General features: G+C 48.5%; 1 protein-coding gene across 1 annotated transcript in view; it reads left to right on the top strand.

The window, feature by feature from the left end:
* Positions 1 to 18666, top strand: part of LOC134344531 (uncharacterized) — a 103159-nt gene that overhangs the window by 64530 nt on the left and 19963 nt on the right. Inside the window, exons 3-5 of the mRNA XM_063044494.1 lie at positions 823 to 976; positions 13068 to 13311; positions 13422 to 13510. Coding sequence (XP_062900564.1) covers positions 823 to 976; positions 13068 to 13311; positions 13422 to 13510 — 487 coding nt within the window. The remainder of the gene's footprint in view (positions 1 to 822; positions 977 to 13067; positions 13312 to 13421; positions 13511 to 18666) is intronic.

The raw sequence follows: 18666 nt of genomic DNA, 5'->3' as shown, positions 1-18666 counted from the left end.
TCATTTTTCCTGCATTTGGTCTATATTCCTCTAAACTTTTCCTTTCTGTGTACCTATCTATATAGAACATAGAACACCACAGACCCTTTGGCCCATGATGTTGTGCCGACCCTTTAATCTGTAATCTAAGATCAATCTAATCCTTCCCACCCACATAACCCTCTATTTTTTCTTTCGTCCTTGTTCCTGTCTAAGAGTCTCTTAAATGCCCCTCGTGTGTCAGCCTCTACCACCGCCCTTGGTAGCGTGACTCACACACCCATCACTCTCTGTGGAAAAAACCTCCCTCTGACATCCCACTCTCCCACATTCCAGTTACCATGCCCCCTTGTGGAGTATTAGCCATCGCCAGCCTGGAAAAATGTCTGTCCGTCCAGGATCTCGGCCCAAAACCTCGACTGTTTATTCTTCACAGAGGCTGCCTGACCTGCTGAGTTCCTGCAGCATTTGGTGTGTGTTGCTGTAGATTTCCAGCATCTGCAGACTTTACAATTTGCCACTCGATCTATGCCTCTTATCCTCTTGTACGTCTCTGCCAGGTTACCTCTCATCCTCCTTTGCTCAAGAGAAAAGCCCCAGCTTGCTCAACCTACCCTTCTGGGACATGCTTTCTAATCTAGGCAGGGTCCTGATCAATCTCCTGTGCCCCCTTTCTAAAGCTTTCACATCCTCTACAAGAAATGACCAGAACTGAACACATGTATTTTCAATGCTGCAATTGTATCCATCTCCACCACTTCCTTCAGCCACCTGGTCAGCTTGTTTCTTGCTGCAGACCCCAGCACCGGCCGTCTCTGGTATCTCTGTAATTCTCCTCTCCAGGTTAGAGCGGACCATCAAGACCCAGCAGCTGGAGATCCACCGTTTGCTCAGCTCCTCACGGGCACATTGGAACCTCACCACAGCCAGCACGCAAACAGACTCCACTGGGCCTGGCGGCCCGGACCTCTTCTCGGGCGACCAGCCTGGCACACAGGTAGGGACCTTCCTGGAACACATTTCAGCTGAGGGATTTGAAACCTGACCAACGTTTATGAGTATGAGATCAAAATCTGAAGGTGGGTTGAGCAGAGTGACTATGCAATGTTGCCGAACTTACCGAGTTTCCAGTGGTATTTATCTTGCTTGGGTGGCAGGGTGGAGATATGTCTCTACCAAAGGAGGAGTAAGGAGCTCCTTCCTCTCCACTAGCCTGCAGGTCACCCTTGGGCGAGGTGTAGCACCTGCTTATCCCCACCCTTCCCGATCAGGGTCACGTGAAGCCATGGGAGCAGGTGGTGGATGGTTGTATGAGCAGTTGGTACGTATCACAAGTCTTGGTTATGCTACCACTGATGCCACGCAGACAATCTCTGAAGAGTGTTAATAGTAGTCATAGTCATACTTTATTGATCCCAGGGGAAATTGGCTGGGGTCACCCATCTCGAAAAGGTACTGCCCAGAAGAAAGAAATGGCAAATCACCTCTGTAGAAAAATTTACCAAGAACAATCGTAGTCATAGGTAAGGCCATGATCAGCCACGTCATATGACCCGGCACATAATGACGACAATGATGATTTATCTTACTGTGTCTGATCATCCACAAGTTGTGGGCATACTTTACAAGTTGTGGAAAACCCTGCCGTGGTGGTGGTAGAGGCAAATACATTAAGAACGTTTAAGAATCTTGAAGACAGGTACATGGATGATAGAAAAATGGACGGTTATGTGGGAAGGAAGGATTAGATTGATCTTGGAGTTGATGGAAAGGTCAGCACAATTTTGTAGGCCGAAGGGCCTGTGCTGTTCTACACTTGCTAGGCCATGGGGTAGTTAGGGACACGAGACAGACTGGGTAAGGTTCTGTCCCTCTCCAACAAGGAAACAGGCCCTTCGGCCCTCCAATTCCATGCTGACCATCAACCGCCCATTTACACTAATCCTGTTTTAATTTTTATTCTCATCAACTTCACCGCCCCCAAGCCCCCACTCAGATTTTACCCCTGGGGGCAATTCACAGTGGCCGATCCAACTTGCCCATCTCTGGGATGTCGGAGGAAACTGGTGCACCCAGAAGAAACCTACACAGCCTCGAGGAGAGAGTGCAGATATCACAACCCAATCTAACTCACTGGCACTGTGAGGTAGCAGGTCTATTAGCCATGGTAACATTTTAATGATACAGAAGAGATTCTGCGGATGCTGGAAATCTTCAGCAACACATACAAAATACTGGAGGAACTCAGCAGGTCAGGCAGCATCAATGAAGGGGAATAAACAGTTAACACTTGGGGCGGAGTCTCTGCATGAGGACTTCATTGGGTCTAAAATGGCTACTCTTTATTCCTCTCCATAGATGCAGCCTGACTTGTTGAGTTCCTCTAGCGCTTTGTGTGTGTTGCTCAATGTTTCAGTGATAACAGCTGACATTTCCAGAACCCTCTAACGTCTGACTTCAAGTTCTCAGTGTCAAGTGTGCCTTCCACTAACCTGGTAATCAGATAATATAACACAATTGTTGACGAGTAGCAGGAAAGAATACCTGTCACTCAGTCTGCAGTAGATCAGGACAATGACCAGAGGTCATTCCCCATGGTACTAGACCATAAGATATAGGAGCAGAATTAGGCCATTTGGCCCATCGAGCCTGCTCTGCCATTCCATCATGGCTGACTTATGATCCCTCTCCGCCCCATTCTCCTGTCTTCTCCCTGTAAACTTTGACACTCTTATTAAATGAAGAACCTATCAACCTCTGCTTTAAATATACCCATTTACTTGATAATCTCCCTGGCCATTTGTGGCATTGAAATCCACAAGTTCTCCACCCTCTGGCAAAATAAATTCCTCCTTATTACTCCCTGAAATTATTTTGCCTTTCCCGGTTGGGAGAACAGATTGACTGTGTGTGTTGCTGTTTCCATGGAAACCTGCAGTGTGTTCTTTCATAGTCAGGGTTTGAAGTAATAGTGCATATAATGTTAAACTGGTTAAACTAACTGGAGGTCATGGGTTAAGGGTGAAAGGTGAAATATTTAAGGGGAGGGAACACGAGGGGGAACTTTGCGTGGAACGAGCTGTCAGCACAAGTGGTGGATGTGGTTTGACTGCAATATTAAAGAGAAATTTGAATAGGTACATGGATGGGAAGGGTATGGTCTGGGTGCTGGTCAACGGGATTAGGCAGATTAATATTCCTGCAAGGCCTAGACGGGCCGAAGGGCCTATTTCTGTGCTGTAGTCTTCTGACTCTATGAATCTATATGATTCCAGCCTTTGGAGTGTTCTGCCACCCACGATCACTGACCTGAGATCATTGACTTGAGCTTCACCCAGGTTCCTTGAGTCTACCCTTGGCGAGATATTGCCTTGAGGTCGAGAATGGTCACTCACACCTTACTTCTACCATTCAGTTCTTCGGTCCTCGTTTCGACTAGGACTGTGTCTGAACTCTGGTGTTGAGTGTTGAGCAAATCCCAAACCAGGCTTTAGTGAGCAGGCTTTTAGAAGCTTGGTGCCATTTAACAGCATTACTACCAACACCTTCCACGTAGACTAATTGGAGTAATTGGCCACAGAGTCAGATAACACCACAGCACAGAAACAGGCCCTTCAGTTCATAAAACAAGACAAAATCTGCAGATGCTGGAAATCCAAAAGTTGACGTTTTGGGCCGAGACCCTTCTTGACAATGATGGGACTCTGACCACTCGACCTCATTCTCCAGACTTGACGATCACAGGATCCTGACCGCTCGGCCTTGAACTCCGGTCTTGTCGATTCATGTAGCTAAGGGTTGGGGAGGAGGGGGCACCATGTTCGGCGTTTAATCCAATGGCCAAGGTAACTTCAATGGTGCAGATCTCCCTCATTTCTGAAGAGGTCTGTTTGGCTAAGTAACAGGGCTGTCTGGAACAAGACTCAAACCCTCAGCCCTCCAGCCAAGAACAAATCCTACCCACAAAGGCAAGATTGGCACCTCGTTACGCTGGTTCCTGCTGCTGATTTGGTATGGATAGTGTCGCTGATCCCAGACAGGGCTCTGGTTTGGGGCTTTATATTAATAACAAATAAGATATGCTTCACGGGGCACAATTAGCTGTAAATGGCGATGGCATAGCAGATTAGGCAGCTGAAGGATTTCAACAAAACAGGCTGTCCCTGAAGAGGTGCCAACTTTTTTTCTTAATACAAGAACCAGTTGTATTTTTTAAAGTTCAGCCTCACCCATCTCGTTACCAAATAACACGCTCGTTGGCATGTATTGTTAAAGAACCTCGATTCAACTGCATAGCTTGTGGAATCAACTATTTGCCACCCTGATCACCACCTCCTGGATTTAGTAATTCAGTAAGTAATCTAGTGCATTGGCTTTAATTTGGTTTATTTATGTAAAACTCCCACATGATTGTTTGGAAATCCTGATTGCTCAGAACTTGGGGACGTAAGGACGATGCAGCATGGAAAATTGGCCCTTCTGCCAACTCATCCACGTCCACCAAGAGGACCATCTAAGGTCATCCCATCTGGCCCATATCCTTCTAAATTTTCTTTTCATGTTCAGGAAACAACCACGTACATGGAAGGAAGTACAGGAGCCTTAAGTCCCACACTGCCAGGTTCAGCATCAGTCATTACCCTACAACCATCAGGCTCCTGAACCGGTGTGGATAACTTCACTCACCTCAACACTGAACTGATCCACAACCTACAGTCTCACTTTCAAAGACTCAACAACTCAAGTTCTCAGTATTACTTTTTAACTTATTAATTATTATTATTAGTTTTATTTTGTATTTTCATAGTTTGTCTTTTGCACATTGGTTGTCAATCTTTGTGTGTAGTTTTTCATTGATTTGATTGTATTCTTTATTCTACTATGAATGCCCGCAAGAAAATGAATCTCAGAGTTGTATACAGTATGGTAACATATAACCATATAACAATTATGGCACGGAAACAGGCCATCTCGGCCCTTCTAGGACCTTGATAATAAATTTATTTTGAACTTCGAATCTGTCTAAATGTCTTTTAAACACTGTAGCTGTGACCACCTCTGACACTTCCTCTGGCAGCTCATACCATATACCCACCACCCTCTGTGTGGGAAAGACTTGCCCTCAGGTCTTTTTAAAATCCTTTTCCCTCTTACTTTAAACTTAAGTTCTTTACTTTAGGACTGGGGAAAACGCCGTGGCCATTCACTTTATTTTTGACTATCATGACTCTGTACAATCACTCCTCAGCCTCCTACTCTCCAGGGAGAAAAATCCCAGCCTCTCCAGCCTCTCCAGTTCTGCTTATACTCCCATGAATCCTTTTTAATCCTTTCCAATTTAATGACATCCTTTCTATAGCTAAGTAACCAGAACTATACACAGAATTCCAGACATGGCCTCATCAGTGTCTGGTACAACCCTAACATTATGCACTCAGCATCTTGACTGAGTGTGCCAAATAGTTTCTTCACCACCCTGTCTACCTGTTTTCCCACTTTCAACAAACTGCACCCCTGGGTCTCTCTGTTCTACAACACTTCTCAGAGCTCTACCATTTACTGTGTAAGCCCTGCCTTGGTTTGTCTCACCGAAATGCAAAACCTTTCATTTATCTGAATTAAACTCTATCTGCTCAGTAGATCAAGATCCAATTGTAATTTTAGATAATCTTCCTTAATGTCCGCTGTACCGCCAATATTAGTGTTATCTGTTTGCATCATACACTGGGGTGCTCTCTTCAGTTACCTGATGAGGTAACCGTAGCCTTTGGCCAGGAGCCAGTTGTCGTCAGGTGGTGCCCAACCTTCAGAGAGTGTTTTGACCCTTAACCACTACACTCTCCAGTTGGTGGGTCAGCAGTGGTGGCCAAGTCACTGCCCATCTGCTCCTGACATCCAGCTCAACTCCTCTCGCCAACTCCATATCCAGCACGAGGCTCTTTCGGCTTCCTCCCCCATCTGCTTGGTTCTTGCTCTTTTTATCGAGTCCCAGCATAGACCGCAACCTCCACGCCGACCTTGCCTGAAACCCTCTACAGCCGACTTTCACTGGGAATAGCCACGTCTGCCATCCTTTGTCCCTGCACTCCCGGACTAAGGACTGGTACTTCAGGGCCTTCCTTTCGTGAGCCTGTTTGCATCCTTCCTTCCATGGTATTGTGAGCTCCACCAGGATGATTTTCTAGTCTTTAATGGACCACTACTTGGTCTATGGCCGAGTTGGCGGCCCACTTTTAACCCAACATTGTTGTGACTCCTGTTTTGTTTATTAGTTTGTCATTAGAGCCCCTCAGTGTGAACACAACTCTACACTTTGCCACCTTTGTCAAAGTGTGGTTTGTATCACCTCTGGGAACAGCAGCCTCCTCCCCACGTCGACCCTCATCTCCCATGATTTGGCAGTTTGCAGCAGATTGGATTTAGGCCTCTTTGATACGACTGTCGTGGCCCTCTCCTTGATGAAAATGGCTGCCCTGTTTGCCTCTCTGCCAGCTGGTCTCTTTTTACAGCTCTCCTGCTCCAACGTGTCAGCAAAGGACAGCAGGACCTTGTCGTGGTGCCATCTAGAGTGTCCTTGTGTTAAAGCTGTTTTGCATCCTGACAGTGTGTGTGGCAGTGAACCCAGCTGACCACAAAGCTTGCAGTTAAGGGTTAAGGTCCTCTCTCAGCACCCATGTGTGCAGCTGTGATGGTGTAGGGAGAGTGTCATACATGGACCACAAAAGGAAAGAACTGTGGAAGGGCTCCAATCTCCAGAGCTCTGCCCAAACGATCTTGCAGTTGGGAAGATTCTATTTTGCCAGGCGACCTGGAACCCAACTCCACTGCCTTTCATCCTCACGGTGCTGTACCTCTGCCTGGACTATGTCACACCTATCCCTTTGCACTGCACCTCCCCCATCGTTGGAAGTATGCTGAGCTGAGGCCCTGCCGTCCCAGGCATGAGTTGCCGATAGTGTCTCTCAATTGCAGGGAGCTCACTGCCTGGTCTATGGCCGAGTTGGCAGCCCACTTTTGCCCCTGTCTTGTTGTGACTCCTGCTTGGTTTATTAGCTTGTCCTTGGAGCCCCTCTGTGTTAACAATGGGGGCTGTAGCTGGCCTGATCTTATGGAGAGCGGCAATTCTGTGGGTTAAAATGCCCTACTAATGAGAGAGGTCAGAGGAGAATGGCCAGACAGGTTCATGCTGACAGGAAGGAGGCAGTAACTCAAATAAGCACACGTTACAACAGTAGTGTGTAGAAGAGAATCTCTGGATGTGCGACATGTCGAACCCTGAAGTGGATGGACTACAGCAGCAGAAGACCATGAACGTACACTCAACGGCCACTTTATTAGGATTCCTCTGGCGGGGCATTTCACGCACCCATCACTCTCTGTATATATTAATAAAAAAAAAGAAAAAAACTTACCTCTGACATCCACCATACCTTCCTCTAGTCACCTTAAGGTTATGCCCCCCACCCCAGTATTAGCCATTTCCAAGCTGGAGAAAAGTCTCTGGCTGTCCACTCAATCTATGCCTCTTATCACCTTGTACACCTCTATCTCAAGTTGACTCCCATTCTCCTCCACCCTTGGCCTTCTGTGGTCAATCCAATTCTGAATCCTCAGCCAAGTTGTCCTATATCCCATAGCCACTAACTTTCTAACTTCATGTAACCTTATCAAATGCCTTACTAAAATCCAGATACACCACATCCACTGCTCTACCTTCATCAATGTGCTTTGTCGCTTCCTCAAGATATTCAATCAGGATCATGAGGTATGAGCTGCCCCTCTCAAAGCCAGCTGACTATCCCTAATCAGATTATGCTTCTCCAAATGCCCATAAATACGCTCCAATAATTTGTCCACTGCTGAAGAATGACTCACAGGGTTATAATTCCCAGGGTTATCCTGATCACTTTTCTTATGAAAGGGAACGAGGAGGTGAATTCACTTCACGGCAGAACAGAATTGGAATTGGTTTATTATTGTCATATGTACCGAGGTACAGTGAAAAGCTGGTCTGGCATCTGTTCATGTAGATTGATTCATTACAAAGTTCACTGAGACAGAACAAGATATAAGAATAACAATGCAGAATAATGTGTAACAGTTGTAGAGAAAGTGCAGTGCATGTGAACAGTAGGGTGCAAGATCATAACGATGTAGATTGTGAGGTCGAGTCCAATTTATCGTACGAGGTACTGTTGAATAATAGCATTGAATTTATTGAACTAGGGCACTATTACATAGGGTGAACTTACTCAGCAACTAGTGGCACTCACATTTACTGTGATGAAGTGCTTTAAAGGTCAGAATCAACTTCTGACCAAACAAGGACCTGGACCTACTGCAGTTTGCCTGTCGCCACAATAGGTCAACAGGGGATGCAATCTCACTGGCTCTCCATTCGGCCGAGGATCACCTGGACAATAACAATACCCACGTCACCATTCAACACCATCTTACCCTCTGTACCAACCAACATGCTCTCAAACCTGGGCCTCTGTACCTCCTCTGCAAATGGATCCTTGGTTTTCTCGCTGGGAGGCCTGAAATAACGTCAGCTCCTTGCTGACACTCGACACTGGCACACCTCAGGAATGCATGCTAAACCCACTACTCTACTCTCTCTACACCGATGACTGTGTGGCTAAGCTGCTGATGGCAGGAATTCAGATGGCGAGGGGGAGATGTACAGGAGCGGGATACATCAGCTGGTTGAGCGGTGTCACATCAGCAACCTTGCACTCAACGTCAGTAAGACCAATGAATTGATTGTGGACTTCAGGAAGGGGAAGTTGAGGGAACACGCTCACCAGTCCTCATCGAGGGATCAGTAGTGGAAAGGGTGAGCAGTGTCAAGTTCCTGGATGTCACTGTCTCTGAATGTATATCCTGGGCCAACATACTGATGCAATTACAAACACGGGGTGACACTGGATATATTTCACCAAAGACTCCTGCAGATTTCTACAGATGTAACGTGGAGAGAATTCTGACTGGTTGCATCACCGTCTGGTGTGGAGGGGCAACTGCACAGGATCAGAAAAATCTGCAGAGGGTTGTAAACTCAGCCAGCTCCATCATGGGCCCCAGCCACCCCGGCATCGAGGACATCCGCAGAAGGCGATGTCCTGAAAAGGCTGCATCCATCGTTAAGGACCCCCATCACTCAGGACATGGGCTCTTCTCATTGCTACCATCGGGGAGGTGGTACAGGAGTCTGAAGACATACACTCAACGTTCCTTGTTCTCAGATTTCTGAATGGTGAAACTACGTGTACACTACCTCAATATTTTTTTTTGCTCTCTTTTTGCATGACTTATATAGTTTAATTACAAAAAATAATTTCTCATTGTAATTTATAGTTTTTTTTATTATTACATATATTATGCTGTACTGCTGTTGCAAAGCGACAAATTTCACGACACATGCCAGTGATATTAAACCTGATTCTGATTCTTCTGCTAGTGGGGCAGAGCCTGTCCTTTAGCCTAGTGGTAAGAGCTGTTTTTGTATCTTCTGTCCTTGGACGGTGTCGGTGGAGGGGAGCCTGTTTTCTGTGTTGTGCTGAGCCTTGTCCACAACTCTCCAGTCTCTTGTGGTCGCGTGCAGAGCAGTTGCCATACCAAGCCTTTCTGTATCCAGGGCTACACATCATCAGCAGGTATTTGGGGAGGGTTTTGCAGGGTCCCTTGTAATTGTTTACCATGTGTTTTAACACTTGGGCACAGGTGAAATGAAAGGGGGGTTTTCAGGACTGAGGATCGTTGTTACGTGGAGGCAGGTTCGAGGAGCTAATGAATGAAAGAAGAGGCACAGATTTAAAATTGGCATATTAATTATTCATTTAAAAATGAACAGTTGAACACTAAACTGGGCGTCTGGCGAAATAAATGTTCTTCTAAACAATCCAAAACTACAATACTGGACATTCACTTACCCTTTAACTTAACGGGTACTTCGTTAATTCTCCCCAATTTAAAAATTGAGAAACTAAACATATCTCAAGTGAATACTTAACTGAACCAACACGCAGGGCCTGCCTTTGTCTTTCTCGATAGTCTTTCAGCACTGGTCACGACTTCAGACTGAAGCAGGCCCCGGGAAGAGAAGTAGGAAAGAGTGTGAGCCTCCTGTACAAGCTGCTCTTATGCCCCTGTGGCTCCCGGAACCTGAAACCGTTGCCATGGTGCACAAGCCAAACAATGGGAAAGAGCGGCTGCAGCTTTTAAACGGGCTAGTCAGTGACCGACATGGCGGAAGCAGCATTCAAATGGAAAATCCCTCCTGACAATCGGGTGTGACAGATGTATAAGGAATCTCCCGGAGGCGACGGCCTGCTGGTCGAGTTGTATTCGGCTCGGTGGAACTGGATGGGCCCTGACCTGCTGGAAGTGTACAACGCTATGCTTCTGGCCGGCTGCATGTCAGAGTCCATGAGGAAGGGCATCATCACCCTCATCTATAAGAGGAAGGGGGAAAGGGAGGACATTAAGAATTGGAGGCCCATCTCTCTCCTGAATGTGGACTACAAGATCCTGTCCAAGGCTATCACCAACAGGGTCAAGTCTGCCCTGGGACAGGTGATCCACCCGGACCAAACCTGTGCTGTACTGGGCAGGAAGATCTCGGACAGCCTAACGCTCTTTTTACAAAAGAAGTTTTGGGGAGGGAATCCGGAATTGGATCAGACTGCTCTACACAGACATCCGTAGTGCAGTCCAAGTCAACGGGTAGGAAACAGACAGCTTCCCCATCAGGTCTGGAGTCAGGCAGGGCTGCTGTCTCTCCCCTGTCTTGTTCGTGTTCTGCATTGAGTCCTTTGCCGAAGCCATCAGGAGGGATGAGGGCATAAGAGGGGTGACGCTGCCAGGCAGTGGAGGGACACAAGTCAGAACCTCCCTGTACATGGACAACGTCACCGTCTTCTGCTCTTTTCAGAGGTCAGTTCGCAGACTTATGGACATCTGCTTACATTTTGAGCTGGCGTTGGGGGCCAGGGTCAAGCACACGAAGAGTGAAGCCATGCTCTTCAGCAATTGGCCCAACCGATCCAGTGTCCCCTTCATCAGGTCTGATCACGTGAAGGTGTTGGGGATCTGGTTCGGAGTGGCCGAGGCATGCAACAAGAACTGGCAGGAGTGGACTGCCAAGGTGAAACAGAACCTGGGACTGTGGGGAGGGTGCTCCCTGTTGATAACGGGCAAGAACCTGGTCATCAGGTGTGAGGTGCTCTCAGGGCTGCTGTACTTGGCGCAGGTGTGGCCCATCCCCTGCTCCTGCAGCTTGGCAGTCTTCAGATTTGTCTGGGGACTGAGGATGGAGCGGATCAGACGGGCTGCTGTGCACAAGTCCCTGGACAATGGGAGCAAGTACATCCCCAATGTTGCCCTCACCCTGATGGCTAGCTTCGTGTGTGGCTGCATCAGGTTGTGCGTGGATCCCAGATGGGCACAAAGTACCACTATGTGCCCAGGTTCTACCTGTCACCCTGGCTACGAAGGATGGATCTGGCCCCACTCCTGCGCAACACCCCGTCAGCTGGTCATTGCTGCCATACCTGTCCTTTGTAGAAAAGTTCTTCCGGGAGAACGCCTCTGACCACAAGGCCATCAGGCAGTGGTTGGCACGTAATGTCCTGCAGGCACTTCAGGAGAAGGACGTGATGGACACAGTGGGGTGGTTCCCTGAGCAGACCATCCAGTACATCTGGCAAAATGCCTCATCGCCAGATCTCACCAACAGGCTCCAGGACCTTGCCTGGCCGGCGGTGAGAGGGGCCCTCCCAGTCAGATCCCTCCTGTACGCCCGGAATGTCATCTCCACACCCCGCTGCCCACGGGAAGACTGCGGTGAGGCGGAGTCAGTGACTCACCTTTTTCCACGCTGTGGGTTCGCGAAGAAGGTGTGGAGGAGGATGGAAGGGACTGAGTTGAGATTCATCCCCAGCAGCTACGTAACCGAGGACTCCCTGATTTACGGGCTGTTCCCGGGGACGCACACAGAGACCAACATCCGGTGCTGCTGGCAGATCATCAGCTCGGTGAAGGACGCTCTTTGTTCAGCCCGAAACTTGATGGTCAGCCAGCACATGGAGATGTCCGTGGGAGAATGCTGCCGACTGGCACATTCTCGGCTGCAGGAGGACGTGCTGAGGAATACACTCAAACTTGGTGCAGCCATCGCGAAGGCCCGTTGGGGAAGGACCATGGTTTAGGGTTCGTCACCCACGGGAGTGGGAGGGGTCGGGTGGAGAGGAGTATACCCCTCATCAGCAGTGTGGATAGATGAATCAACATGGTGACCCAGGAGTGGCTGGAAATGTGGAAAGGAATGAGAGTCAACGCCTAGTTTTTATTGTAAATAGTTTTTATTCTTGACTAAGGTTTGAGAGTCAACGAATGATTTATTGTAAACATCTTTATTTTGAATAAGGCCTGAGAGTCAACGCATGATTTATTGTAAATAACTTTATTTATTTATTGAATAAGGACTCAGAGTCAACGAATAGTTTTGTTTGTAAATAGCTTTATTTTGTGATATTTCTGAATAAAGTATATTTTTGGGGAAAAGAAGTTGTGTAAGGAATCTGACAAGACCCTCGTCAAGCACAGAATGCAGACGTGTCTTGTGCGGTACTATTCCCCAGCCGCAAGCTTTGTGAAAAATGGTCGGCCGTTAACTCCAGCAGTCCCAGTCTTTGAAAGGATTATGATTTGATTTTACACACAGGGTTAACGTAGGACATAGAACAGTACAGATCCTTCAGCCCATGATGTTGTGCTGACCTTTTAGCCTACTCCAAGATCAATCTAACCCTTCCCTCCCACAGAGCCCTCCATTTTTCTATCATACATGTGCCAATCTATAAGTCTCTTAAATGTCCCTAATGTATCTGTGCCTACCACCACCCCTGGCAACGTGTACCACGCACCCACCACTCTGTGTGTAAGAAACCTACCTCTGACATCCGCCCTATTCTTTCCTCCAAATAGGCAGATGGAGGATGGGGGCGGTAAATGTTGCAGTACTTAAAGTTTTTTTTCCTCCTCTCTATTTCCCCCACCCACCCTGCTGCCTCCCACCTGTCAAGCCCTCTCCCCGCCTCACTCTGCAGGCAATGGAAGCCGCATTGCACAAGGAGGAACAGCAGTTTGTGTTCCGGGAATCTCCCAGTGCGCTTCACCAGCCGGGTCAGGAAACATCGACCGCACCACGGAATGCCGAGTTGCCCCGGGAACTGATCCGGAGCCACAAGTCTACGGTGTCTCGAGAGGTCCAAGTGGAGTGTCCGAAGGTCCTCATGCAGAAGAGGTGTGAGGAGCAGCTAATGGAAAGTGCGTAACGTGAACGTGTGCTAACGACTTGCACTTACCTGTTCTGGGGGTTAGATGGTGGGAATGTCTGCGATTTCCTCAGCGGCTGATCACATTCTTCCCCGTTTCAGCACTGCTGTTAAATTCCCGCCTGACAGAAGATTTGGGAAACGCGTGGCGACAGATTGAACTTCTGCGTGATCGTCTGAGGCAGAATGAGGTAAAGAGCGCATTCTCCGAGGAGCAGTGCGGAGGGGGGGGAGGAGGAGTCGAGGGCAGCACTGTGGACAAAATATACAATCATAAAAACGCAAAGTGCAGGGAGTTCGTCACAGTGAAGGAGCAGCAGATGAGATGCTAGAGGAACTCAGGGCTAAAGCAGCTTCAGTGGAGGAAAATGGATGACCTCTATCTCCTCTCTATAGATCTTTCAGTCCAGGCGAAGGGTCTCTACCCAAAACGTTGAGTATCCATTTCCCTCCATAGACGCTGCCTGACCTGATGAGTTCCTTCAGCAACTCGATTGTTGCTCCAGATTCCAGCATCTATAGAATCTCATGTCTCCAGCTTTGTACGAGCTTTGCCTACATTTCAGCTCTTGTTCCATCATTGTAAAGCCCTCCACGCCATTGAGCACATCTACATGAAGCATTGTTGCAGGAAGGCTCCCCCACCACCCAGGTTATGCTCTCTTCTCGTTCCTGCCATCAGGAAGAAGGTACGAGAGCCTCAGGACTCACACCACCAGGTTCAGGAACAGTTATTACCCCTCAGACATCAGGCTCTTGAACCAGATGAGATAACTTCACTCAACTCAGTCTGCTCCACCATTCCATCATGGCTGATTTATTATCCCTCTCAACCCCATTCTCCTGCCTTCTCCCCGTTATCTTTAACACCCTGTCTAATCCAGAGCCTATCACTCTCTGCTTTAAATATACCCAATGACTTGGCCTGCACAGCCACCGGTGGCAATTAGGAATCATCCTCTCGACGTCCAATCTACCTAGGCCTTTCAATGAGATTCCCTCCTCATTTTTCTAAACTCCAGCAAGTACAGCCCAGAACGATCAAACACTCCTCATATGTCCTCATTGGTGTTCTGCCATCATCCCTGCTCGTGTTCCTTTCCAAACAAATTTGGCCAGTTTACCTCTCATGCCTCTGTAATTCTCTTTAGTCCACTCCCTCCACAGCTGATGCCTGGCCCAATGAGTTCTTCCAGTAACTTGGTTGTTGCTCCATATTCCAGCATCTGCACCTGCAGCCTCTCGTGTGTCTGAGTGTGGAAGAGCGTTTCCTACATTCCAGCTCTTGCTCTGTAGTTCAGCATCTGCTTATTGTGTTAGTATTGGTTTATTCTTGTCACATGTACCATGGTACAGTGAAAAGCTTCTCTTGCATAACGTTCATACAGATCAGATCTTTACACAGTGCATTGAGACAGAACAAGGCAAAGCAATAACAATGCAGAATAAAGTGCAGAGCATGTAAACGATAAAGTTCAACATCATAACGATGTAGACAGTGAGGCCAACAGTCCAAAGAGGACAGTTCTTGAGACTTAAATCAGCGGGTTAGAAGCTGTTGTTGAGAGTGAGGACACCTGCCTTCAGACCTTTGTATTTTCTGCCCTATGGGAGAGGGGAGAAGGGATAAATGTCCAGGTTGGGCAGGGTCTTTAGTTATGCTGGCTTCTTTACTGAGGCTGTAGGAGGTATAGACATAAACCTCCATGCACAGATGGTCTCTGGATCTTTTGGTGTATTTCGCCATGGCCTTGCACTTTATCTGCATTGTTACTGCACTTTCTCAGTAAATGCAACACTCTATTCTGTTTTATTTTTACCGTATTAATATGGCATGAGATCTGTCTAGATCAGGGGTTCCCAAGCTGGGGTCGACGGACCCTTCAGTTAATGGTTGGGGTCTATGACATAAAAATGGTTGGGAATCCCTGCTTCAGATGGTACACAGGACCTCAGTACACTTGACAGTAATAAACCGATCAGTGCAGTCTTCTGCTCTTGTAGCCCATCCACTTCAAGGTTTAATGTGATATCCATTCAGAGACGCTCTTCTGCACACCGTTGTTATAATCATGATTATTTGAGTTACTGTCGCCTTCCTGTCAGCTTGAACCAGTCTGGCCATTCTCCTCCGACCTCTCTCATTAACAAGGTGCTTTTAACCACAGCTGCAAATGCAGAGACAAACACACAAAGTGCAGGAGGAACTCAGCTGTTCCGGCAGCATCCGTGGCAATGAACAAACAGCCGACATTTCTGGCCGAGATCCTTCTTCAGGACTGGGAAGGAAGGGGGAAGAAGCTGGAATAAGACTGTGGGGGAGGGGAAGGAGGACAATCTGGAAAGCGATAGGTGGAAAGGACAAAGGGATGACGAGGAAGGAATCTGATGGGAGGGGTGTGTGGACCGGGGCAGAAAGGGAGGGAGGTAGATAAATAGATATCTACCTAGCTCAGAGTCCGAATCAGGTTTAATATTACCTGTAATCCCATCCCATGAAATCTGTTGATTTGTGGCAGGAGAACATTGCAATACATAATGATAAAAACCATAAAGTACAAAAAGGCAACCCTGGACACTGGGTTCCAACGGCATTGACACCCCCAGACAGCGATCCCACTAACTCCCGCTCCGACCTGATTTCAGAATCAGATGCCCCCAATTATGGATTTCACCAACTCTATCGCTGGCTCTGACAGTTCCGGATGCATCCAGACCAGGTACAGTATTGTCACCAACCCCAGTTCCAATGACCCCGAGTGCATCTGTATTCCACCACTGCCATTGCTGGTTCCTGTGACACCGTACACATTCAAACTGCTAATTGTCACAGTGGGGGGCTGGGAATGGACCCAAATGCAAGACACATACACTGAACAGGACTTGACTTGAGTAGGGATGTGACAGGATTCAGACCAGGAGCAGGGACAAGAACGCAGACTTGAGTTAGGGAAAATGGGACCAGGACTAGAAACCATGTACTAGGAGGCAAGGCTTCGACTCCAAGCCCAAGACTGGACAAGGACCCAGAACCTGGGTCTTGCCTCGGGCTCAGACCCCAGAACCAGGCAAGGACATGACATGGCTCAAGGACAGGATGTGGCTGGGGTCTAGGGGCCTGAGCTTGGAGACAGGCTGGGGTCTTTGCTCTTGAGGCTTGACTGCAGGCTGGGGTCTTTGCTCTTGAGGCTTGACTGCAGGCCGGGGTCTTGGGTCTTGAGGCTTGACTGCAGGCCGGGGTCTTGGGTCTTGAGGCTTGACTGCAGGCCGGGGTCTTGGGTCTTGAGGCTTGACTGCAGGCCGGGGTCTTGGGTCTTGAGGCTTGACTGCAGGCCGGGGTCTTGGGTCTTGAGGCTTGACTGCAGGCCGGGGTCTTGGGTCTTGAGGCTTGACTGCAGGCCGGGGTCTTGGGTCTTGAGCTTGGCTGTAGGCCAGGGTCGTGGACTTGAGGGATGGAGGCTGGGATCCTCGAGGCTTGGGTTCTTGGAGCTTGGTTTGGGATCCTCGAGGCTTGGGTTCTTGGAGCTTGGTTTGGGATCCTCGAGGCTTGGGTTCTTGGAGCTTGGTTTGGGATCCTCGAGGCTTGGGTTCTTGGAGCTTGGTTTGGGATCCTCGAGGCTTGGGTTCTTGGAGCTTGGTTTGGGATCCTCGAGGCTTGGGTTCTTGGAGCTTGGCTTGGGCAGGATGCAGAACTTCACCCCACCAAGGCAAGGACAGGGAGGAACAGACCCAACCACAGGGTAACAGCAAACAGCCTACTTACCCAACAGAGGCAAGGGACAGGAAGGGACAGAACAAACCACAGGATAACAGCAATTACAACCTGGCTTACCTAACAGAGGCAAGGAGCTCAATCCAGGGTGGCTCTGAGTCTCGGGGCAGCCAGCAATCTTGTCTGGCTACAGAAACAGCCAAATCCATACCACAATAACTACTCCAAGGAGTGGCAACAAGGCTCCACGAAGCAGTTGTCCTCCAACCAGGCCTAGAGATCACAAATGGTTTCACTAGCCTTCCATCAGCAGATTGCTCCAAGGGGGACTGACCAGCCACACACACTCAACCCCAAGGCTACTTATATTCCAAGCCTAGAGATGGGAATCAGGTGCCTATGATTAACTCAACCAAAGGAGGGACAGCTGGAAGACCCGGAGTCCTGAGTCCACGAACTAGACTGTGAACCGGAATGCGGACTTCACGGACCGGTCCATGACACTAATTGCACAGCCTCTAATCTCATCTGCTGCTCCTTCACTGTGACGAACTCCCTGCACTTTGCGTTTTTATGATTGTATATTTTGTCCACAGTGCTGCCCTCGACTCCTCCTCCCCCCCTCCGCACTGCTCCTCGGAGAATGCGCTCTTTACCTCATTCTGCCTCAGACGATCACGCAGAAGTTCAATCTGTCGCCACGCGTTTCCCAAATCTTCTGTCAGGCGGGAATTTAACAGCAGTGCTGAAACGGGGAAGAATGTGATCAGCCGCTGAGGAAATCGCAGACATTCCCACCATCTAACCCCCAGAACAGGTAAGTGCAAGTCGTTAGCACACGTTCACGTTACGCACTTTCCATTAGCTGCTCCTCACACCTCTTCTGCATGAGGACCTTCGGACACTCCACTTGGACCTCTCGAGACACCGTAGACTTGTGGCTCCGGATCAGTTCCCGGGGCAACTCGGCATTCCGTGGTGCGGTCGATGTTTCCTGACCCGGCTGGTGAAGCGCACTGGGAGATTCCCGGAACACAAACTGCTGTTCCTCCTTGTGCAATGCGGCTTCCATTGCCTGCAGAGTGAGGCGGGGAGAGGGCTTGACAGGTGGGAGGCAGCAGGGTGGGTGGGGGAAATAGAGAGGAGGAAAAAAAACTTTAAGTACTGCAACATTTACCGCCCCCATCCTCCATCTGCCTATTTGGAGGAAAGAATAGGGCGGATGTCAGAGGTAGGTTTCTTACACACAGAGTGGTGGGTGCGTGGTACACGTTGCCAGGGGTGGTGGTAGGCACAGATACATTAGGGACATTTAAGAGACTTATAGATTGGCACATGTATGATAGAAAAATGGAGGGCTCTGTGGGAGGGAAGGGTTAGATTGATCTTGGAGTAGGCTAAAAGGTCAGCACAACATCATGGGCTGAAGGATCTGTACTGTTCTATGTCCTACGTTAACCCTGTGTGTAAAATCAAATCATAATCCTTTCAAAGACTGGGACTGCTGGAGTTAACGGCCGACCATTTTTCACAAAGCTTGCGGCTGGGGAATAGTACCGCACAAGACACGTCTGCATTCTGTGCTTGACGAGGGTCTTGTCAGATTCCTTACACAACTTCTTTTCCCCAAAAATA

This window comes from Mobula hypostoma, chromosome 3 (assembly GCF_963921235.1).
Source record: "Mobula hypostoma chromosome 3, sMobHyp1.1, whole genome shotgun sequence".
Classification (NCBI taxonomy): Eukaryota; Metazoa; Chordata; class Chondrichthyes; order Myliobatiformes; family Myliobatidae; genus Mobula; species Mobula hypostoma.
This window is presented reverse-complemented; position numbering and strand designations above follow the sequence as displayed.